Source organism: Anarrhichthys ocellatus, unplaced genomic scaffold (genome assembly GCF_004355925.1).
Source record: "Anarrhichthys ocellatus isolate YVR2014 unplaced genomic scaffold, GSC_Weel_1.0 scaffold40, whole genome shotgun sequence".
Lineage (NCBI taxonomy): Eukaryota > Metazoa > Chordata > Actinopteri > Perciformes > Anarhichadidae > Anarrhichthys > Anarrhichthys ocellatus.
In genome coordinates this window covers 2,002,306-2,027,444 of record NW_022280070.1, presented here as the reverse complement: position 1 = coordinate 2,027,444, position 25,139 = coordinate 2,002,306, and the positions used below count along the sequence as shown (strand labels likewise).

Below are 25,139 nucleotides of genomic sequence, written 5' to 3'. Positions count from 1 at the left end.
GTGTGTGTGTGTGTGTGTGTGTGTGTGTGTGCGTGCGTGCGTGCGCTTAAACCCCTCCTTTCCTCTACTCATTGCCAGCCCTGTCACTAACGCAGCAGCCCTCTGCATTATTTATCCCCACAGCCACAGCAGTACAGCCACTTCTCGGGCGAAAAGTGCACACCTTGCAACTCAAAGACATTTTTCCTAAACTTTAGCCCTCTCTTCTTCTCTCAATAAGCCTCAAGGATATAAAGGCATCTCTCTTCCCTTTCTCTCCTAACCCTCTAACACCCTCTCCGCTTTTGTTTTTATCACAAAACGCCCATATAAATTCTCCCATAATGGATATTGATTTGTAAAACAATAACAGCAGATCACAATAGACAGCTCATGCAAAAGTGGTGTAACCTTGAAACTTGGAGGCTCTTCATGAGAACTCGCCAAACTGCTTGCTTGACTGTTATGTTTAACATTTCAATCCACTCTTCAGTGCTTTTTATATAATGTTGCGCCTGCCAGAAAAGCAAATGGGATGAGGAAGTGTCTTATTACCTGCTTATTCTGTTATTCTGTCTCTTCCAGTAGCTTTGTGGAAAGGAATGTCTGTGTTTTGTAATGGTGCATGAACAAGACAACTGACAGAAAGTCAGCAAGCAGTATCTGATGAACAATTTCAAACAAGCCGTAATATTACAAATGCAAAGTACTCATCATCTGGCCTTTCCTGTTATCAACTTTTGAACAGATAATTGCATGCATGCATCACTGAATCAGCTCAAATAATGGAAAAAAAAGATGTTTAAACAGGAGCCAACATGGCAGATATGGCAGAGCTTTGTCTTTTGGTAGATGAGGCTTTGCTGTGTCAGTAACATTGAAAGTAGGATTTATAAATAGGGTGTACACTTCAGGGCATTTTGGTGGCTTGGACGCTACATGGACAGCAGGAGATAAAGAAAAGGCTACTGGGAGAGGGAGCATAAAGAAAAGATAACATCCCCTCTCTGGAGAAATACGCTGCCAGTGTTTTTTGGCATCACATCAACAAGCCATTTGCAAAGCAGTGATAAGAAATAGGATAACATGCAAGAAAAGAGAGATGAATTCAGAATGGTGGGAGTCTGTGAGAGTCCAAAGGGAAGAGCTTAGTAACTATTTCATACAAGGTCAGATATATGGAAATAAAGTATTGCGCTTGCATTACCCAGGGGCTTGTTTAAGGGTCTGGCTTGTGGGTGGTTGGTGCTAACGCCTGACCTTTCATCGTGACAGGAATTCACGCAAATGGTCGTGTCAATTTTGACTGTGGGAGGCACTACATGGTAAACAGGCGGGGTCATGGCATGTTTGCAGCTCTGTGCTTCCAGACGTTCTCACTTGCAGCTGTGAATACTAATGAGACGTGTTATGTTGGTCAAAAGGCATTCTAATTGGCAGCAGAGCTGTGCGTGCCCTCGCTTGCTGCTCGGCGCTCAGACCTCTGGCGTGGATCACTAGCGTGATTGGCACAACAACTGAGTTTGACTTCTCTGACATTTTATACTGATCCCCGAATAAATAAAAGAAACGTAACAAGAACAGAGACGAGCAGCACAAAGTAGTCCTAACCAGAATCTAAAGTTCTTGTTACTTTTTGACACAAGGAATGAAAAGTTAAAGCGGCATTGATATTTTATTAATTTTCTCTTTTGGCCATTTCACCATTTGCTGCAAACACAACACTGATAAATTATACACTTTTGAGCTTATGTGTAAGCAAGCGTCTACTTATACATTCTGCAGACATGGAGCAACATTAACATTCAATTGGAGTCATGTGTCTTGCCGCTTGATGAATGCAAGTACAATTTTCATTTACCCTTCAACTATGTCTTGGTGTCCACCAGCTTCGAGAGGAAATATCTTGCTCCTTAGCTGCTAAATGCCCCGCTATATTCACCAGTATGTATCGCTACCTTTGTCCATTTTAAAAGCAGGAAACATAAAGCAGGTCTTTAGGACTTTTTCGCTGAAAACAGCTGCCTGCTGCTGCTGGAAACAAGGTTGATGAGAGCGGTAAAAGCAGTGAGCCAAATACGCGGTTGCAGTCTGGGGTTGAACACAAGCTACAGTAGTGCTCCAGTGTAATGCTGAAGTCTTATACAGACTCTATATGCAATATACAAGATTTCATGGACCAACGGGGCAATACACGCCTTGCACACACATAGCAAAGGCTAATATCGTAAACAAGAAGGCCACTCACACAACACAACCACGCAACAACGATGCTCTGCAACAGAATCCACACAGCACACGAACACACTCTAACCTCACACTCGCACACGTATACTTTTCACCTCACGCACAGCCGGTCTATCACAATTCAGTCACAGCAAACACAGGCTAGAGATTGAGAAATATTCAATTTTACCTTGAAAAAGAGTGGACTATGAGTAATGACATGTGCTTCCTCTTTGACATATTTCCATTATTTCATGCATATTGACTCAAAACATTTGGAACCGAGTGTAACCATGCTATCGAAGCAGAAAAAAAAATGCACTACTTTTGAAGTTTTAGTTTGTAATCATAGGATTTTCTTAAGTGTCAGTCAAGGACTCCCGGAGACCCTGTTGGGTTGCACATTTGGGTAAAAGTAAATCAAAACAGTGAACCTAAATAATGAGCTGAAAGATGCTGTAACATTCCGTAGCTCAGAGAAACTGCAAAGCTGGGTGATAATTATTTGTGGGGTTTCGCCACTACGAGCCAGACCTTTGACTTTACACGATGTACTCTGAGCAGTTGTTTACGTAGGAATATTGATTTGTGCAGCTTCAACAAAAGAAGAGATTACACATTATATTAGAGCAGGTTATATGGACACCAAATGGAAATCTGCTCACTGGCATTGATCGGGAGCCACCACAGCGCAGGTTATCATGCCCTTGTTTATTACTGGCAACTTTCTCCTCTATTGACAGAGATGACAAACGTCTTAACGCTGACAGATTTTATCTATTCGCCTTTTCACCAGTGCAATGTACTTGTAAAATTCGAATTGATGTCTCTGTACCCTTACACATTGTTCAGGCAGAGAGCTCTTCTGCATTTCAGGACAGGTTTGAGAACTCATTACCTTTTCCCATCTGACAGCTAGACCCTAAGGCGGCAGATAAGGGAGGAAGTGAGAAGGGAAGGGTGCAGACACAGGGTCAGTGGCAAGGATATGCAAAGTAACAGATCCCCACTGTCAACGTTGTGTTAGTGTCTTTGTCATCTAGTGGCTGAGGAGGAGCCTTTGTGTCTGGCTGAGGTCTAATGGGATGTTGACCCGGCCCTGGTCCTGTCCGTCAAACATCATCAGTCTTGACAAAAGGAGTGAAAGAGGGTCGAGCAGTGTCCCCCTGAAAGCAATTCATCCCTGTATAACAAAGGCAGGGTGAGAGCGATGTTGACAGTAGACACTTGGGAGCCAATGGCTTAGGAAAAAATAATAAAATTGTGAAAGATTATTAAATCCACACACATATAGATATAACGGAATGGCAAATGACTTTTGGGTAATTAGACAGTCTTCGACTGAATGGCCAGTGAGGGTTAAATATAACACTTGTGCAATTTCTGGAGCGTTTGGGCAGCTGCATAACTGAAGTTCATCAGAGACAAAGAATACTTGCAATAGCATACAAAAGCCTGGTTAAAAGCATGTTATCACTTAGCATAACATGGTATAGCAACTTGAGTGAAAATAGCAACAACAAAAAAATATATATGTATATTTTTATTATTCATATAACGTTTTTGCTACCTGCCAACTATGCACAATTGTTTATTGTATTTTGTGTTTTTAATGTTGTGTTGTGCTATGTGTATCGTATTTACCTTTGCTGTACTTGGGAAAAGTCAGAGACAAATTTCCCCTGAGGTGGACACTTAATCTAATCTAATTTGATCTGATCAGAAAATGTTTTCATTCAGGAGAAGTCAAGGTAAAGTTGTCCATGTCGACGCACCGTTTCTTATGAAACTGCAGTTAAGTCGTGGTTACATTGCCAAGCCTCAGCAGACATGGGATTCTGAGAAATTAGTGTTGGATATTGGACCACTACCTTGTGGGACCTCTGTGGTTTCTCTCTCCTCTGCACTAAGAAGTATGTGAATAAAAAGAACAAAAGAAAAAAACAGCCTCATCGTGTTCCTGCAAACGTGGAGTGATAGTGTCATGAATATTTATCCTCTGTCCTCTTCACTCCGCTCCAGCAACTCCCAGTGCGTCATTTATTTTGTGCAGGTACATATCTGTCGGGAGCATCTCTGCTTTGCAGAGGTGAATGAACCTGTAATGTGGTACTTCATATTCTTCCGATCTGCACCACCTCTGTGGCAGTATGGCATTAAGTCGTCGATCAATCATGTCAGTAAACCATCCATGAGAAGGCCAGTGTCAATGAAGGAGGAGGAGCATGAAATGAAAAATCCATCTAAAAACACTTCTGCACTGAAAAAACAACTATTGCCGATGTTGGCCTTCCATTCTGTTGTCTCATTCAGCAATTTTAAACATCTGTGGTACAGGAGAATCAGATATTAACAATAATCCCCACCAACATTAGCCTTGATGGACCACTATGCAGTGCAGTCACATGACTCTTGATCTTTATTAACACGTTTATAATGACCAAAATCAATATTTTCTCTCTCCGTCTACATAGAAGACAAACAGCTGGTTCGTTTATATCACGTGGTATGGAAGGTAGTGATCGGCCATGTTCTCATGTTTACAACCGGTAAGCATTCTCATCATTCGTCATCAAGACGGTTATGATTGTAGAGTCACAGCTGACATTCGTTTTTGAAATGTGGTAAAATGCTACATGCCTTTGCATTACCGCTGATAATTCAATTCTGCCCCGAATTATGATCTGATCATTGTTATGCAAACTAGGTACTATGTCTAGCTGGCTGACTTTTTTTTAACAAACACTGAAGCAATGTGGGATACTCTTGGGGGTTGCTGTGACGTGCAAGGCAAAGGGCACATGGTGGAGAGAGAGATTGCCAAAAGGCTAATGCTGCTGTTTATTCCGTACTGTGAGAAGCTTGAAATGCTGCTGCATGGACTCGTAAATGTAATATTTCCTCAATGAGACAATGAGCATACAGTCAGGACATACAGTATGCCATAGATTATAATCTAAATCTAAACTTCCTCTCAGTCACTGATTGCAAAGACTGAAGTGGATGGCTGTCATGTTGATAACTATTCATGAATGGAGACCTCACAACTACAGTTTCATTTACATGTTTGCTTGTGTTACACGAAGACATCTGAAAGAAGCTGCACTCTGTAGTTTTAACTCTATTGATAAGTGCTTTGAAGCCATTTGGTGGCTCTTGTTGAGGTAGTGGTAGTACAGAGAGTCAAAATAAAACTCTGCAATCAAAACCTAACAATCCTTTTTCAACAGTAGAATTTTTGCCACGAAATAATACACACACGCACCCTTTGAATTACTCTTTCAAAGCAACAACACACTGAAGGTTTTGACGTTTTTTTTTCAGCATTTACTCTAAGTGTGTAAGCAATCACAAAAATATGTAGCACACAGCATAGAGGGAATGGAGCGGTTCTGTAATATGTTCTGAAGCCTTGTTGAAGTAGGGGCCAGTGATGGCAGGGTGCTTTCTGCTTTAAAGCAATTACATGTTAAATTGGATCTGTTTTTTTTGAGTTGTTGTGGGCTCTACAGTTGTTTCGCTTTACCGCAGTCTGTGCACCATTCAAAAGTTGAAAGCTCCTGCAGAAGGAAAGGTAGATAATATGAGAAAGAGAGTGCCTCTCTGCCAGCCAACATTTATTGGCAGACTTGTCCTTCACAGAGATACGCTTCATAATAACACTTGTAGCCGTCAGGGCTGTGTGAAACCATTGACAGACAATTATTTCTGAAATAAAAGAGAAAGAAAATGGCTTTAATGACTTTAACCCTTTGAACTCAATTGATGCAATACAGGTCAGCGTCACATCCCTTCTTATCTGAGTCAAATCAATTTTTATATCCCCAAGTCCGAATCCCAAATTTCCTGAGGCTGTTTCACAATCTGTAAAGCAAACAGCATCCTCTATCCTTTTTTACCCTTGGTTCGTGGTACCAGAGGAGAGATCTCTCTCCCAGGATGGACAGACATGCAATAGATGTGTTTACAGAAAAGACCAACATAATAAAATTACAAAATAGACAAAATGACACGCAGAATATGTGAAAGAGATAGCTGCAGGAAGAAGTCAAGCACCTTCTGGGTGTTGCCACCGCTAGAGCATGAGCCACGAGACCTCCTCTCCACCATGTGACCTGGAAAGAGAAGAGGCTACACAAACGTCAGCCTCACAGAAGGGAGAAGAAAACAAACGGATAGCTCGAATGTAGAGCGGAATAAACCAGATACCCGCTGATAGTTGACATTCAAAAAATAGCCCTCAGATTTTTATATCTCCTTAAATCCAGCCCCCTAGACGTCCCCCATTCCCGAGTCCAGAAAAGGGTTCCCTCTGTCAGCTGGTACTGAGGCTAACTGCCCTCAGACACACCAACTAGTCTCACAACAACACCGCTCTCCAAACAACCACCAGAGTAAACCAAACTATAACAATGTAACGAAACCTATTTGAAACATTGTACGGAAGAAACTAAAAGCCAAAGTAGAGACTTTTTTTCTGGCCCTAAAAAGAGATTATGAATTGGAAGAATATCTCTCTTCTGTCATAGAAAGCAGACAGGGACCACAAATTGGCAATTGAAATAGGAAGATGCAAAAAATGATGGCAAGAAAAAGAAAACTAATAATGTTTCACTGTTCAACAGGAGAGCCTGAGAGAGAAATGCACTTCCTCCTACAATGTAAAACATTCAATAAGGCACTTACTTTAACAAGTTCAACTCTGTAATTTCAGATTTCTAAGACTGTAATAACCTCTCGAAATCAAAAATACTCAGAAAGGATTCAAGGCATATCTTGAAGCCCAAACACACACACACACACACACACCCACGCACTGACTCACCAGCCAGATAATTAAAGAAAAAGAAACAAATTTAATTTATTTTAAATTTATTTTGGAGTTAGGATTTAAAGGCCTCAACAGAATCAAACTGTCGGATGTCCATAGGGAGGTTATTCCAGAGGAAGGGGGCACAATTGGAGAAGGCCGGCATCCTGATTGGAGTATATGGTAGAGCTAGAGCGTGGCAGGCCTGACAACATGACGTTTCGATAACCCTGTTTGGACGATACAAAGGCGTGAATTAGGATATCAGCATCAGCCATAGATAAAGAAGACCTGATTTTAGCTTTATGTTACGTTGTTGAAAGACAGAGATATCTTTAATGTGCTGATAAATAGAAAGGATTGAACCAAACTTAACACTAATATTCTTAACTGGAGAACTTTTGGATATTACACAATCATGCTACTGTTATATGATCTGTTACATCCGCTTTTGAGTCTTGGGAAAAAGTTGACGATAGCATGACAACTAAATATAAAAGAGTGAGTAGAAGTAACAATTAAGATGATTTATTTCAAACGTGGGAGAGGATGGGAGAGAGTGGTCGTGCCAAACGAATAGAAGTCTTTACAACAAAACTAGGCCTGGCTAACTCCTCCCTCTGAAAACAAAACACAAACAAAATGGCTTTACTCGCTTATCTAAAAAAAGAATTGCTGCACCAAAACAAAGGGTCGACAAAAATGAACTACGTATGTGTAAAATGTAAATGGTACCCCAACTCAACTTCTGTCCTCAACCTTCCACCACAAACCTCCAGAAGTTATCAACAACAATGTCACAGCTCAAACAGGCAGAGAACAAAAGTGAAGAAGGTGAACTCCTCAGGCTTCCTCCTTTCATTCTGGGCCCTGATCTGTTGATCAGCCAGCTTGAACTCTGTGGAAAGCAAGGAGCAGCGTGACCGGCCTGCATAGGTGGAAACCAATGGCCTTGTTGGCACCTGGAGAGAAAACAAGGGAAGGAGAGAGAAAGAAAGGCAGGAGGGAAGAAGGCACACACACAGGCGCTTTGTGCAGGGCCAATGACCAGCATCTCAGTTTCAGTTCGAGTTGAGGAGCAAGAAATTACTTGACATCCAGTTTTTTACAGCAGACAAGAAGACCTCTAATTTAGTGATTTGGGACTGATCATCTCCAGCTGAGTCATTACACAGTAAAACCAGAGTGCACAGACATTATACAGCAACCAGAGTAACTCACTCTTTCCAGTGATATCAGTGTCCACTGTGGGTGAATAAATCTGCTTAGAAATTGTGTAAAAAGATGGGCTTTTTGTTACTGCAGATCTTGCCTCTCAATCATGAAATGAAGACATTTGATCCAGTATCAAAGGCAATCCATCTGACTGATACCTGTACATCCATGGTTACAGTGACATCACCCAAAGCATGATGATGGGAGCTATTGTAGCAAAAACTCAAATCATATCGATGAAGAAATCCATGAAAATGTGCTTTTTAAATATGTTTTTGGACACTAAGACCTTGTAATAACCTTGTAACATTGAAAATGCATTCACATACAGACATTTGTGATGTTTTTTGAACATGCAGGCATTTTTAAGTAGCATGTCTAAAAATAACAGCTCAGACATGTAGTGGCAAAGCTTGTAAATGAATGAGTTAAAATGGTGTGTAAAAACTGTCAAAAGTCAAAAAGGGACAAATAGAAAAGAAGGAAACACAGTAAAACCCTCTTAAAACCTGATATTGTGAGAAAACATATTGTAGTTCATCATCATGCAAGTAATTTTGATTTTAAATTGATGGGCGTGGCCAAAATATACCTCCTTCATGGTGATAAATTGGCTCCATCAATGTACAATTAGCACCTACTGCAACATCTACTGTAACACTGTCTCTGCAGTGTGTTCTGTGTATGAGGGTTTATGAGTCATCACTTATCGGTCCTCTCTTTCTCTGCGTCTCCTCTCAGGTGTTCACCAGGTACGGGAAATGCTACATGTTCAACGCTGTAGAGGAAGGGAAGACGCTCCGCACCACCATGAAGGGAGGGACAGGAAACGGCCTGGAGATCATGCTGGACATCCAGCAGGACGAGTACCTGCCGGTGTGGGGAGACACAGGTAAGCATGACCCCCTTGATCAACTGTCCTGCTTCATTCGAACCGATTAGAGTTAAAAACACCACCCTCTCAAACCTCCCTTAACCCAAGAAGGAGCAAGTCCAAAGAAAATGTATTTTCCTATATTTAGTCATTTGTCATCCGATGGAAATATATCCAAACTGAAGAACATGAAAAATATAAACGATCAAGTAAATTAAGTATTTCAAACTCTGCCAATTGTGTCCCACACTGAGCCTTTGGGCCACAAGTCGTTTTTCATTTACATGATTTAATTTAGACATAATTAACACAGGAATGATTCAGGTTCCTCCTGATGAAATCACTTCAGGGACGCCTTGAGACCTAGAAACTCAAGTCAAATTCCAGAAATGTTGTGTGATACGATCTTTATTTAAGCTTTTTCATGTCATGGCCCTAAAACGGCCAAAATTATTTTCTTGAATTTTATACAAGTACATCAGGTGATGTTATTGTTGCTGCTGTTGTTAATGTTAAAACATGTTTGTTGCTGTTCCCACTGGCTTGGCTTTTTGAAGTATAGCATTGTACTGAGCCAAATACTCAAAAGATTTGCTCCCACAATCGCTAGAAGCTGATTTGTAGAGCGCTAGCACCTTTTTTGGAGCACTTTTTGTTACACTGATGACCTCAAACTTATTCTGCTGCTGTATTCACTCTGACTCAAAACAAAGTGCATTGTCAATTACTGCACCTCCTCTTCTGAATGGCTGTGATAATATGTGTTCTTAGTGTCATATCGTACATATTCAAAACCCTTTCATGTCTGAAGCCTCTGTGATCATCTTTATTCCAAAGATTATTCACCACACTGATGTGCATACTGGAGATCTTGTTAGTGGCTCGGATTGAGAGTTTCTTGAGGCTTGCTCCCTGAATGTCTCCACAGTGGAGCTCATTGAATGAGCGGCTCACGTCTGAACCAGTGGAAGGCCAGACGGGGGGAGTTCCCAGAGCAGCTAGCCAAGCATACGAGCAGCCCAGCAGATGGGCATTATTTACTTTAGGCTCAACTTAAGGAAGATCCATCATCAAAAAGTCACAACCTATCAATCCTCCTCATGTTCTTCTGTGGACAGCAGGTCTCTCAGCCCCCTGTCCTGAACTCCTGTAGGTTGTATTTCTGTTCAAACAGACTACTCCAGGCACCACCCTGACCGTATGTGCCGCTTCATCTCCCAGCAGGCTGCAGTTTCCAGTGCCCTTGTTTATCCCTGTGTGGTTTCATTAACCCAGATGAGCTGAGTCAGCCTCAGTAGGGAGTGTTTCCTCAACTGAGCCAGATCCCATTGCTGTGCAGACGTGATGGACACACTGCTCAGGGACACTTCCCCCCCATCTCCTCCCACCAATTACCTCTTTTTTCCATCCAATGCCCAAACCCTCTACCCTCCCGTGGATTCTCTTATTGTCCATCATCCAGAGGCCAGCAGTCGGTCTCTGGGGTTCTATTAGCACACGGCTCTCTCCAGGGAGCTGCAGGGCGGCCATGATACTCCTCCTCATTTCATCATGATGGACAAACATTAAAAAAAAAACGTGTTTCATGGTGTGAAAAATGAACAAGACTGATTTAAGTTTGAGTCGTGGGAGAATACGGACGGCCTGTTGCCTGGATACCCAGCTTTCTCCGGACTGTGTTGCTGACCGAACTGCTCAGCTGGTAGAAATGTGTCCGTCTGTTATTCCCATCCGCATCGTGGCTGTCTGGAAACTCTGTTCTTACATAGACCTTAAATAATCACATGGAGGGCACCAGGAATTTAATTTAAATAATTAGGACCCTAAATCTGACTTTGTTGTTTCCTTCAGTTGTTATTGTGTGGATGTCATCTGAGATGGAGAAGAGAACGAAAAAGTGTAACCTTTTGGTTCCGCAGATGCCTGCTGCACCTCTGTGACAACATTTTGAAAAGTTTCTTGTTTTTGCGAATGATGTATTTAAAAAACGCTTAGAATAGTAACTTAACATGAGTTAGAAATATCTCCCACAACATGCAGAGTTCATAAGTAAAAAATACAGTTTCTGCATCTGTGAACTTGAGCACACCGAGTTTCTAACCTCACATTTCTTTCAACTCCTGCTACACATTGACATTTTTTTGAAAAGTAATTTGCAGTTGCAGCGTCAGGCAGGCCTCTTGGATATTAGATTTGTCAAGCAGTCTTGATCAAAGTAGTCTGTTTACACACTCAGCAGCACCCACCACACGCCTGCCTTCAGCTGCACAGCTACAAAATGTTTGCAGTGCGGAGAAAAGACCTTCAAAAACACCACAGCCTGTGAAACTCTGATGAGATTCATCTTCAAGTTCTTCTCAATTCAGAGACGAACATGTCAGGAAGCTAAACTTGAAGACCTAACATTTCAGAGTTCCCAAGCACCCGCGGACATTGACCCTTTGACCTCATCCACTATGTCTATTTGTAACAGCATCATTGATGGGGGGGATGTTGAATGTGAGTGATATGCAAAGAGTTTTTTGAACACTGTTTTATCTCCTCTCATAGAGGAGGAATTAGAAAGAGGCATGTTACATCAAGTTCTATAATCTCTCCCTTTTTGCTCATGTATCACATCACCAGTCGGAGATTTAAGTCTCCTTCTGTTTCTGTCTATGTGCCATCCATCGTCTCAGATCTCGGATCCTGTTCTGTGTGGAAAGCAGGCGAGTAAAGCCCTACACACATTTGAGTGCAGTGCTGAGATCTTGCCTTGCCTCTGCAATCTTTGTGTCTGCTGTTATTAAATCAAAGCGATGTTGGAAAAAGCACTCTGAAGGAGCTGAAGAATGTTTGTTCAACAACAGGTTAAACCAAGTGCAAAGCTGAAGTTGAAGCACCTTGATCCTGTTATCTTTACCACTTGGGTCTGTTCCCTTTGAGATGTTTGGTCAGTGGGATGTTCCTGTCTGTGCAATCGTGTGTGTGTCAAACTAGTACTTTTGCTTGTTGGAAACATATTCTTCTTTAAGTGCACCAGACAGTTTGCTATATTGGTGAGGACACATGCCAGAGAGAGGTTACTATTTCATTTATAATTGTATATATATATATACAGTAGATATATATATATATCTACTGTATATATATATATATATCTACTGTATATATAATTAAAAAGTGGTATCCTGAAGTCTTTAATTAATGCTGGTGTTGATGAACTTCATGCTATGTCATGAATGGGACAAGCTGCCTCTGTAGTGCTCATTAGCTTCTATTTAGAGGACGTGTCTTTCATTTTCAGTCTTCTTGTAAATTGTGAGTTGTCTCTGTGGCTGTGCAAAGTACATTTTCACCCAACGGCAAAATTTGAATTTCCATGACAACTGGGAAACCCATGAGCTGATGGAGATCATGTGATATGATTAAAATCTCAAAAACAAGCTTCTAAACGGACCTTGTGGTGAGATTCTACAAGGTGAAAAACAACACAAAAAGTGTGTGTCAGTCCTTGTTTGTGTACTCAATGTGTTGTTGAGTAAAGAATAATTATTGTAACAATATTTACTTTTATAAAACAATGGTTACAACAGATTGCTCAGAGGTAGGTAAATACATTAGTGAAAGACTCATCGAGTTATAGTAATCTATAGGTGGTCTATAGCCAAGTGTCAAACATCTTAGTTTAGCATGTTAGCATGCTAACATCAGCTGATTAGCATTGACTAGCAAATATTAGATAAAAAGAGAGAAGGGAACAAAATTAAGTCCGTAGAAAGTATAAAAATGTATGTATGTCAGTGCTTACATGCTGTGTATTGTTAGAACTGTAATTAAGTGAACGCATTGACACTTATTGAGGACATTTTATCTTCACTACAGGGAAAGCCAGTACGTTAACTCACACCATGCAACAACCAGGATGAACTCCCAGATAAGATGTAATATTTTTTATTTTATTTTAAACATACATCCAACAACATAAACACTTAAGCATGACCAAGTTCCTCATTCACCCCGGTGGATCCTCTCCTTTACATCTTATGTTCTCTAACATCCAAACACTTGTACCACCTGAATTTACTCAGTGTTTTACAAATCAGCAAGATCTAAGTTATGATTGTCGCAGCAGCTGGCACGCTGGGACAAATCCCGTGGGGTTGCCGCATTGGTGGGCCAGTGGACCGTCAAAAAAATCGATGAAGTTTTCACCGGCCCTCTCTGTGTGCGTGTCATGAGAGCATGCTGCATGTGTGTCCAGGACTGGGCTCACTGGCCAATCAAAACCAAGCTAGTTAAACTTACGTCATCACCTAATCCCTCGCTTTTATTGCAGCTGTAAAACTGTAGATAAATAGTTTTGAGTGTCACAACCACCGCAAAGAATCTGAATTAGTTATGGTTGCAATAGATACATATGTTATTACATTGCATATTTGTGTAAAGGGTCCCGCCTACTGAGTGCTCCAGTGTTACGCTTAAGTCTTACACAAACATACTGTTTTGCATACTGGATTCAGCTAAAGCTCAAGTTCAGAAATAACAAACTTTGTTATCCATTAATCTTGATGATCTTTTGATATGGAGAGCAGAACTGAAGCACAAACAAGCACAGCAAGCCTTGTTTGCTCTGATCTCTAACTCACATGATCTCTAACTCTCTCACACACACACACACACACACACACACTCTCATTTCTTCAAATAGACAAATACAGTGTGCAATTATAAATATGTAATTTTCCCTCTCAGTGAAGAGATCATTGTCTTTACACAAGATGTCTCTAAAGAATAGGATCGTGTTTGTATCTTTTCTCTGTACACTGCCCACATTTATCTATCCGGTCATCTGGTTTGAGTACAACCGGCCAATGTAACGCAATACAATTGGACGGGTATTAGAGCTGAAACGAGTCGATGGAAATAGTTGATGAATAGATTGGACGATGGAGTCATATTTCAAGCTCCTCGGTTGAGAAGATCTGCTGCTTTTCAGAAAATCTCTGTGTTTTTTTTTTTACGTCGTCAGACAAAACAAAAACCTTAGTGGTGCTCGGTTGTGTTTATTCTTTTGATGCCTTTTCTTTTTCTTGTGTTATGTCATGGTGTTCTGGGTATGAATAACATGTCCGCGGCATTTTCAAAATCCCTTTTTTCAAATAACATTTTTATATCATTATTGTGTATTACTGTTCAAAAAGCTTTTCAAATTCACATTGACTGAGAACATCTGTTCAGTCTGTTCTCAGTATTTCTACTTTTACCCAGCATTCACTGCAAAGATCCGACATCAAGTCTAATCTATATCAATCCAATATATTTGCACGTTTTTTTTTTACAGCAAGCACTTTGGTTGACAAATGGTCAACACACAACAGCTGAATAAATAGATTATTGATAGATATTGTTGAGCAACAGGGAAGTGTCAGTTGAAACAGTCACCATATTATATTAGTGCAGCTAATTGTTGACCAAGAGCGATGTTTACAACAATGTAACGGCAGAAAATGGCATCTTATTGAACATCTGCCTATACACATTGATGTTATTTTATCTTTTTTATTATCATTAACACATTCCTTGACCAAAGACCATAACCAACAATGTTTGCGGCTAAGCTATTGCATATGCAGTCACAGCCTGACAGATTATGCTTCTTATATAAATACATTGATACCATTAAGAACACACTAAAGAGCAAAAATGGGCGTCGTATGGGCGTCGTATTCCTTTATCACAATAAACAGCTAGTGCAGTTAGTGCCTGTATTTTTGTGTTGTGCAGACATCACTGTGCAGTCTCAGGCATGCCGTTGCTTATTTACACTGTTAAGTGTTCTTTATAATGAAGGCATATGTCACCCAGTGCAACATTGTGGCTCTTTTATGTGTTTTTGATTGTTTTTGCTCAACAGTGGATAATTATGTAAAATGGTATGGCTGCTAATGGAGCATTAGTCCAACAATTATAAGACTTATAGCTTAATATCATGTGTCTTTCCTTGTACATGCCACTAACTAAAATATATGACAATGTATGATGAAGTTAAGGGTTTGAGTCATCAAATGAAAAATGGGAGCATCCCAATCCACATACTTTTATGTAAACATAACTTTGTCTTTTTACAGAACCAAAATGGCTGGTTTAAGACCTGGATTCAGCCTAAAAACATCCAATGAGATTTAGCCTGATTTTCCCCAAGAGGACCAGATAATTCTATTTGTCCAAAATGATGTGGACACTGGTGGGGTGAGCTGGAACACCAACAGTAGACTAGGCCTCATCGCCCCGTCATCAGTGTTGGATCTCACCTGAAACATGTTGTGCTGCAGTAATCCTTTCCCAGTGAGAAAAATGCAGCCGATTCAATTATATGTTTGTGCTAAATACACAGAGAGCTAACAGCTTCTTAATGGTACAGCGCACACACCATAAAGAACAAGTCACAGAGCTGGACAGAGTAGGAAGAGACATAAAGGACATCAAACTTGTCAGCCACATACAAGTACTAGACCTTTATTACGCAGGACATAATACTATATTTTATAGGACAGAGCGGAGACTGCACCGGAAAGGACACAACAATGATTTAACTCCCCGCACACACATGAACACAGAGTCAGCAGTCTGTCATCAGCCTGCACATTTATGGGATTGTTCTCTATTTCTGACACACACACACACACACACACACACACACACACACACAGACTCTGATTATCTCTCTCAAACAGCCAATGTTTCTTTCATACTCTTTTTCAGACCCACACATAATCACAGAAACACACACACACGTACTGTACTCTTTGGGAATTGTTGTTTTCAAACACACACAGCCCGAAAAAAGGCATGTTTGATCCCTTCATCTATTCTTTAATATGAATGCATCCAAGCTGTCAGTCACCACATCAGTCGCTGCAGATGTTTGACTGATGAGTGTATCATAGTAGGGTGATAATGCTATATGCACGTGTGTCTGTGTGTGTGTGTGTGTGTTGTCTGTGGTTTCGTGAGGCTGGCCGTGCTGACAGGCTCCGTTGTCTGTTGGTTGCAAAGCAACACGAGGTGTCTGGCTGATTGTCTGGCAGGGCCTTGATTGAAAATCCGGCAGCTCACCACCGAAAGTGAGGACATGGGAGAGAGAACATTATCGATTTTTTACAAAGAGCGCTCTCTCTTTTCCCACAAATGTCATGGCTCTCTTTTCGTCCTTGCTCATAACTGTGTGTGTGTGTTTGTGTGCATACAAGTGCTGTGAATTGCAGAATAAAGGTCCTTTCACCGATGGAGTCAGCACCGATCCTCCTTCTTCTCACTGGTGTTTTAAGTCAAGACAAATGAGACAGCCGGTCACCGAGAGTTTGTGTTATAATAAAGGATCTTAAAGGTTCGTGGCTTTGAGTCGAAAGAGTGAAATTTGCGAAATGTCTCATACAAGAAAATTCAGTTTTTGACTCTCTGCAGCAGCATCTGTTGAGTGTGAACAGCCTTTTTCGCTCCTTTATTCCCTGAGCAATTTATCTGAACCAGTCAAAAAGCCAAAGACATTTAAGTTTTTTTTTTCTGCACATATCGGTTTGTTTATTGCCTGAATAAATCATCTAACCCAGTCTTCCCATCTGTCTTCCTTTCCAGAGGATACAGCCTTCGAGGCAGGTGTGCGTGTGCAGATCCACAGCCAGGCGGAGCCCCCGTTCGTTCACGAGCTGGGTTTCGGCGTGGCCCCTGGCTTCCAGACTTTTGTAGCCACACAGGAGCAGAGGGTAGGTGTCCCTCTCTTCCACTTCTACACAGTTGATAGCTTTTCTCCTCCTTGTGTTGTGTTTCACTTCTAATTCACATGCTCATCTTATCGCTCAGAGATAAATAAATAAGTAAAAATTTAATTAAAAATCTTTGATTTATTGCTTGCCATAGCCAGGCATGATGGGATTGTGTCCATGTGTATGCATGTGTGTGAGTGTGTGTGCGTGTGTGTGTGAGTAGCTGAACATGTGTCACAATACCCTCTAAACCCTTAACTGGCTTCACTCGAACTCAGCCCCACTCAATCATACTGAAGCTTTGTTCCATCACACAAGGCCGAAATTAAAGCCCGCAGGTCTCACAGATATAAAAAGCCAAACGTAGTGAATGCAAATAGACTTTTCTCTGGTAACAGAAGCTCCTACTTCACCGGGTAGTTTTTCCCTCTTTCTCTTTCCCATCCCACTTGCTAGAGTTGAACATGTTTCAGTGAAGGTGTTTCTACACTGCCAAGCTGAATGACTCCATATTGTGACTCCTCGCAGCCATGTCAGTCAGGAATTCTTATTATCCGGGTTATTAGTTCCGTTTCTCTCTTTGTAACTTTTGTTTCTCTCCATTTCTTTCTCTTTTTCTGAGGAGGAATTCTGTGAGTTTGAAAATGAATTGTCTGACTCAACAGCCGGGAGCAGATTGCCCTTCTCTTATAGATTTGTGTCAAGAATTCATTTCCTTTTCATTTTCTTCTTCTCTCTCTGGCGTATCAATTCATTTTTTGTTACTTTGGCAACCACAGTAACTCTTTTGTGCAGCAGAAACAAAGCTGTGAACACAATTATGACATATCGACACCTTTTAAATTGATATGGGGGAGTCAAAAGCGAACAGTTGTCTATTTACTCATCCAGATACACGGCAACATTTGCATTAATTTGGAGTCTGACCACCTGGCGATTGTGAGTTTAATATTCCATTAAATATTAGCCACTGAATTCTCTGCTATGTTACACTTTACCAGCTAGTTGCTAACTATGTGGTGCAGCTGTTTTGTGCTGGGCAGGTAGTACAGTGGGTTTTTTAAGTGTTTTCACTGAAAACAGCTGCTTGCTTTAGGTATAAACAAAACAGAGAGGTTGGGGGCCATAAAACCAAAACAATGAGCTGAAAGGCGCTATAAAGCTTCATAGAGATGAGAGGACAGTTCTTCGTGGGTTGGTCACTATAAGAGACATTCACATACCAATGAACACGTGATGTGTTGGAATCACAAACGTATTGATTATAACCACTTAAAGTTTTTGTTTTTTGTGCCTATACCAACATACTGAATGTGAGTGACTGAATTACATAAAAAGGAGTTCAGTTTGGATTTCAAAAACTTTTTCTTCAGCAAAATTTAGTTGAAGCATCGTCTCACTGCTGTACATCACAGCTCAGCGTGGTGCTGCGATACCTCAGCGGTAGGCAGGAAGGAAGCGGAAGAGATCTATGCAGTGATGTTTAGGCCTCCTGGGTAATGAACCTCCGGGGTTTCTGTCATCTTTCAGCACAGCCCATAACTTGCAGGGGTGAAGGCAGTCCCTCCTCTGCCTGTCTGCTGCAAAAACACTGTCCCTATCCACAAGCCCGCAGAGTGGGGAACACAGCAAATTTAGCTCCAGCTAATTAATGCACAATTGCACTTTGTATCAGAAGGAAAATACCTCCTGCTGCGAGATGTTCCCACCTGTCTTTTTAAGCTTCTTCTTCTATAGAAACCCGGAGGGCACTGTTAAATATGTTCAAAAATAATCCTGATAATGAAGATTGGGTAGAGTATCTGGTTCACAGACTTGGGATGGGGCCTTGTGGAACACATTTTAAAAAGCCCTGGTGATTAGCGGATCTTTGTAATGGATGCCAATCAGTCTGCCTGTGAAAATGACTTTGACAAAGAGTTTAAATGAGCTTATTTTTGGCTAATAATTTTGGGCCAAGATCAAAGCAGCTCAATCAAGTGAGCTAAAGGCACAAAGTGCAAAGCCTATATGGGTTTGAATGTGTTTTCACACACAGGCACTTTTAAGTTAAAGCTCTCCAGACATAGAAATTGCCCTTCTGTGCAGGGCTTTTGACTGAAGCTAAGGATTTTAAAAAACTGTCCATTAGACAACGTGCACGTGCACTCGAGGTTAAATTGATTAGAATGAGGTGGTCAAAGGTCACAAAACAGGTTTTTGGCCACAACTCAGGAATTAATTAGCTAATTGTGACAATTTCACACAAATGTCGAATAGGATAACATCATGAAGTTATTACATTTTGGACAGACGTGTATTTAAAATACAACTTGACTGTTGTGGGGAGGCCCTGTACACTGTTTTGGTGTTGATGTCCAGCTTAAACCAGTGCTCTACAGTTTCCATTTCAGCTCACGCAACCAGCACTAACAGTGTCTGACCTTATTAAAACCCACTCTGTTCACAAATCCAACTTTTTCAGCAATGTCCCTGCTGACCAACTTGTAAAGCCTAATTAAAGCATTGCTCTGGAGAAGGGAACATTGATTAATAACACCCCGAGTGGGGCACAGGCCTCGTATCTTACTAGATAGATAATAATCAGGTCAACGGGTCCCAACTTAGTTTAAAAAAAAAAGTTATATTGAGCACCTTGGATTATCTGATTACAGAGAAATAATCAGATCTCCGATCAGCCACATCTGACTCTAATTAGCCAAGAAGTGAAGATTGGCTCGGGTGTGAAGGTGATTTTAAAGGTTAAGGATTGCTGCGAAGCACCTTTCTTTAGTCCCTAATATAATTAATAGCATCTGGATGTCGGTGTTCATTTCTTGTGCTTGCTGCTGGCTTCAGGGAGGGCATGTTTAATTATCACAGGAGACATAGTAGCCATGTCCAGAAATAACTGGAGGCTTTTGGACTTTTTGGATTCAGCATGCTGGATTGCTCTTTGGATTGTGTTTTCATTTATTGTCCTATGTGTTGGTGAAGTGATCTGAAGACCTAAAGCATCAACCTCCCTAGAAGCACAGATACAACATCGCCTGAAAGGGGGGGCAGGGTTTTAAATCCTGTCGGTACTAACAAGCAAACTGCAGCCAAATTTCACCTGGCAGGATGTTGTGTTTTGCCTCATTCCAAAACAATTGCTCATTTGGCTGAAGAAGCCTCAGTGGGGACGCATTGTGATGACAATGAAGGGAACTGGGGAACAGAGGGTGATGGATGCTGAGTGTGGGCTAGAGCACGCTGCCCGTGTTTTGGAGCAGATGGGCCTCCACACTGCTCGGCCCGGTGTCCCTCCTTCTTCATCTGCTGTCCCAGTCCTTAGAGCCACAGGAGCAGGAGGAGAGCATTTGGAGTTTTTGTGCTCCCATTGCCAGGCGGCATGGGATTTTTCTGACAGAGTCTGGCGAGCTGTTGAATTGTTTTCCGCACCGCCTGGTTTGTTGCGAGGCTCTTCTGCTGCTCTGTATTGGCTGGTTTTCAAGGACTGAGGAATACATTTGGAGGGCTGCTGTATGGATTTGTCCACAACATGGATTTTCAATGTGACAATAAAAATTGTAAAAAATACTTGGTGGAAGGGTATCCAACAAACTTCAAAAGTATATATAAATATTTATATATATATTTCTGTTTTTACCTCATGATAGAAGTCCTTCAATTTTTTTCTTCTATCTTTTATTCATTTGTGGTTGCGGGCTGTTAGGAGACATTCAGCAGGCTGTTCAATCCTTTGTTGGGGAGAGTTTCAGTCAGCACCATCCAACCTATAGCGAGCACTATTGCTACTTCTGGCCACAGTAGCTACAAAACTCAATCAACTCATGTGCAAAAGTCCTGATTGGTTATCCAGCGATCAATTTTCTGCAGTGTATCAGGGTCCAGATCCTGTTATTAGTTAAGTTACTCGGTGTTCTTGTTGTTATACGAATGTCAATATGTATACTTACACATTTTTTAAATGTTTTAATGATATAGATCAAAGTGAAAGACCAAAGTGCAGAACCCAACTAGGAGACAGATGAAGTTTATTGAAAGCACTCAATAAAGTACTAGCGATGATGGCAGAGGGCAGGAGGGTGAAGAGTAATGGCAGGTCCAGCTGAGCAAGGTGAACGAGGGTGAGGTTGGATGGGGAAGCAGGCGGGCAGACAGGAAGGTGGATGATACTGCAGGCACAAGGGAAAAACAGGATTAAGCACAGCAACAAACGCACAAGGAGATAATACACTAAGCAGGAAGACAAGGAGCAGCCGTAAACATAAGACTACCACTGTGGCCGACAGAACGATCTGACAAGGGCTGGGAGGAACGCCAGTGTTGAAATACTGCTGGGCTGATGAGTTGATGTATTCCAGGTGTGTTGCTTGGAGCAGGTACAGCTTGGCAGCAATCAGGGAGCCAGAAGCCGGGAGAGTAAGTGGAGAAGCCACGCCGACGGCAGCGCGCGCACACACACACACACACACACACACACAGACAGAAGAGTACTAGAATTGAGTGGAGAGGGGGACATTGGAAAAAGGCATTAAATTGCAGTCTATATGGTATTTTCATAAAAAAGTCTTAAAAACTTCTGGAGAAACTTGTGTGTGTTTTAAAGAAGCTCCTGACTCTCCCCCACCCCATGTTTTCTCACCTGCAGCTGACCTACCTGCCTCCCCCGTGGGGAGAGTGCGAATCGAAGGCTCTTGAGTCGGGCTTTTTCCAGGTCTACAGTGTAACTGCCTGCAGGATTGACTGTGAAACACGCTACATCGTAGAGAATTGCAACTGCAGGATGGTGCACATGCCTGGTAAGTGCCACCGCTGGTCCGAGTTTAGCACAAAAAAAAGACACTTCTGGGGGTGTGTTGACCATGCACAGAGTTTTAGCAAGGTTGCAGTATTTTATATGAGATTAGACTGCATTGGGAGACCTCATATGGACATCACAAGTCAATACAGGATTAGTTGTTGGCATTAAAACCTGGGATATTGTTTTTATATTCATCCAACTGTCTTTCAAGAACTCAATGTAAACACGACCATTGACTAATTCCTCCTCATTTGAACTGTTCTTAGGCGATGCTTCTTACTGCACGCCTGAGCAGTACAAAGACTGCGCCGAGCCTGCCCTTGGTAAGTCCGCATATACACACAACCTCATGAACATGAGTTAAAACGACACACACACACACACACACACACACACATGCTGTATTTTGTGGTTTACGTATCATTATTTGCCTCGGCAAAGGATTAGGATTATCTTATTTCCCTGTTGATACAGAGCTTTAATGCTAAACCTGCTTTAAAGACGAGCAACACCGCAGAGAATTTTAAGCTTGGGTCGGCTCAGCTTAAGAGCAACTAAAGTATATCATCACGAATGCCAAAGCACTGCAGTAGGTAACAAGTCCGTCCTCTCTGTCCGTCATCGTTTAAAAAAGAAATTTCACTGTCGAGGAATAAACACAACACAACTGGCCAAAGCACTTCCCGTATATCCTATAAATGGAGGAAAGTGTCTGTGTTCGCTACTTAACTTTCTGATTTATCAAGAGAACAGGATTCATCTCAATATTTCCCCTTGTGTGTGAAGAGCTCATCAAGTCTGTAACCAACATCAGAGCAGACAATTTAATGGATGGGTGGTCAGATGGATAATGGTGACATATTTCATGCGTTGAGGTAAATTAAACGGCCCTGTAAGAGGTTTTTGGCAGCCTTTGCTCCATCCTTTCACATTTATATTAACTTTGTCAGTTTTATTTAATATTGACCCGTCCAGCTGTTTTTAAGATACTGAACTGATTCTTTTTGTTTTCAGGAAAATCCCCAAATGTCTGTTTGCAAAAGCAGTACACTCGAGAGAGGCTCATGAAATTCAGATGAGAAGCTTTCCTTGTGATTTTTATCCAAATTAGATTCCTTGAAAAGTGTTTAAAAGTCTAGGGTTTAGCTTAGTGAAGGGAAAATGGTGTCTTATCTGTTTCCTATTTGATTATCGTGTTAAAGGTCACAATGAAGGCTAGAGCCTGTCCCGGCATGCGTTGGGTGCATTCCGGCCATGTTGCCAGCTTATTAAAGGACACGAAAGCACGTATACACTTTACAGTCGCACGTAAAGGGTTGGAGCACCGAAATTTGAACATAATGTATTTTCATGAAGGCAGTTCGGTTCTGTGACATTAACGCAACCTGGCCACCCAGAGACGGAGACGAGAAATCCAAGCTAAATTAGCCTGTAGACCTTCCTTTCCACCAACTTGCCGTGACTACTGTCACGTCAAATGACTACGCTGGATGCAGGAAGAACAACAGATTTTGCAGCTGCAAACTCAGCTTTCTCAGTCAATATAGCAAGCGTTGAGGAATTCCATACATTTACCTTTTTAAAACTGATTGGACATCCACATAAAAGGTGTGAATTTTCCCTTCAGTTAAGACTCTGTAACACTAGCAAAGCCATAACACTGCAGACCTTCTGTTCACCGGGATCTCCACTCTGTTTGACTCATTGCACGTAAACACAGCGGTTGCACAGCGGTCGTCTCTAATTCAGTAATTCAGATACAAGGCGAATGTTATAAGTCAAGTTAAGAATGTGACTCCAGATCTGAAAGTATATGTGCAGCTAATGGTCGCTCTGTATCAGAAAATAAACAAAAAGGCTGCAGACACAGTGGGGGAACATAATCAAAGCATGATATGTCCTGATCATCTACGATACATCCTTCTAGTGTTGCCGCGATGATATCAATAAATAATATCCGACACTCAACTATAAATCAAAACTTATTTTTTATGTTTTGCCCGTTTCAAAGAGTTTCATTAACCTCTATTGTTTATTGTTGTGGAGGCAGAAATGAGGTCTGAAACTGATGAATGACTAGATTCCAAGTGAGAAAGTATGATCAATAATAAAGACTTTTTTGTAATTTGGCCGCACTGACCGTTATATTCTATATACTCACTCGGCAACTTAAGAGGTTGCAGTGGCAAGGCTTTATGATGAAAGAGCCCCTCTCAAGATTAATTCATTTTCTTGCATAGTCCTTAAGAGATGATGCCATGCTTTAACACATTCTCAAGTAATACCACTGTTGGTCATATTAGCTCTAATTTACATTTTAGTGAAAACATAAATAATACACAACTGTGCTAAGTTAATAAAAAAAAAAAACATACTAAGTAAAATTATCCTCAGCTGTTGGCCAGTGGGAGTTACAGCAACATCAGAAAAACTTTCTCTCCTCCCACACCAGTCTCTCTGCTCTCTCCCACCGCCAGGGAAAATTATTTCTTTAAAACTAGAAACATAAAACCTTTCACAATCCCAACACACACGGAGAGTTTGGATCACTGAATGCAAAGTAATTCTTGTTTTAAAGGCAGTGGCAATTTGCTCTACCCGTCAAAGAACATTTCATGCATCAAAGTTTGATTGGGTTTCTCTCACTCTATAACTGTGTCACTTAAGATTTGGAGATGGCTCTGAAAGCACTTTGTGATGGGAGACAACTTGCTTGTCTAGTCATTTGCTGTGGAGTTTATCTGAGTCTATAATCGCACACGGACAGAAAACACAATTATTTCCAACTGTTGTTATAGCTTCCAAACAGCAGATGCCAAAACTGTCTTAAATAGGTGTTTTAACATTGAGAAAATACTAATACTATAATACTATACCATAACTGAAAAAATGTATTGTGGTAATTTGATATTTTAGATTTAAATGTGTATGTGAGGGAGAAAACGAAAAAGGGGGAGTGGACAGATCAATGATTTGAATGCATGAGGCCTTGCTCCTGTGTATCCAATAATGTCTCATTTGAATAAAAAAATAAGAGACCACAGAGAAGCCATATTGAATTTCCTCTTGCAATTACGTGACTGTGTGGTCCCACCGGCTATTAGTGCGCCGTGGGGGAAAGCTGCCTGGTTCTCTGTGATCTGCCGGTCTGCCACAGAGCTGCCGCAGTGAGAAATAATCCTGATGATACTGACTTCTCCTTTTGATTCAGAGAATTAGGGGTTTTGGGATTTTTAAATCAAGAGAGAAGTTTTTTTTGTAGAGAGAAACGACTCATTTTGCAACTTCATAAATTCAGCCTAGGAAAGTGATTTATGGGGAGTGTGAGCAGCCTCGGTGCCGTAGAAGCTTTTGATGGAGCTATATTTGAAAAGCCTGTGTCGCTTAACATTACAGTCACTGTGAGAGAGTTGGTGTTGGCTGTGGGCTTAACACGAAATCATCCAATGCATTTTCTCTCTCTCTCTCTCTCTCTCTCTCTCTCTCTCTCTCTCTCTCTCT

The 25,139-nt window shown here is 41.3% G+C and overlaps 1 protein-coding gene across 2 annotated transcripts in view; it reads left to right on the top strand.

Annotated features, from left to right (window-relative positions):
• The window catches only part of asic2 (acid-sensing (proton-gated) ion channel 2), a 273,460-nt gene that overhangs the window by 241,824 nt on the left and 6,497 nt on the right, over window positions 1-25,139 (top strand). For both annotated transcript variants that reach the window (XM_031867642.1, XM_031867641.1), the window contains 4 exons: window positions 8,972-9,122; window positions 16,722-16,849; window positions 21,486-21,636; window positions 21,905-21,961. In XM_031867642.1, coding sequence (XP_031723502.1) covers window positions 8,972-9,122; window positions 16,722-16,849; window positions 21,486-21,636; window positions 21,905-21,961 — 487 coding nt within the window. The remainder of the gene's footprint in view (window positions 1-8,971; window positions 9,123-16,721; window positions 16,850-21,485; window positions 21,637-21,904; window positions 21,962-25,139) is intronic.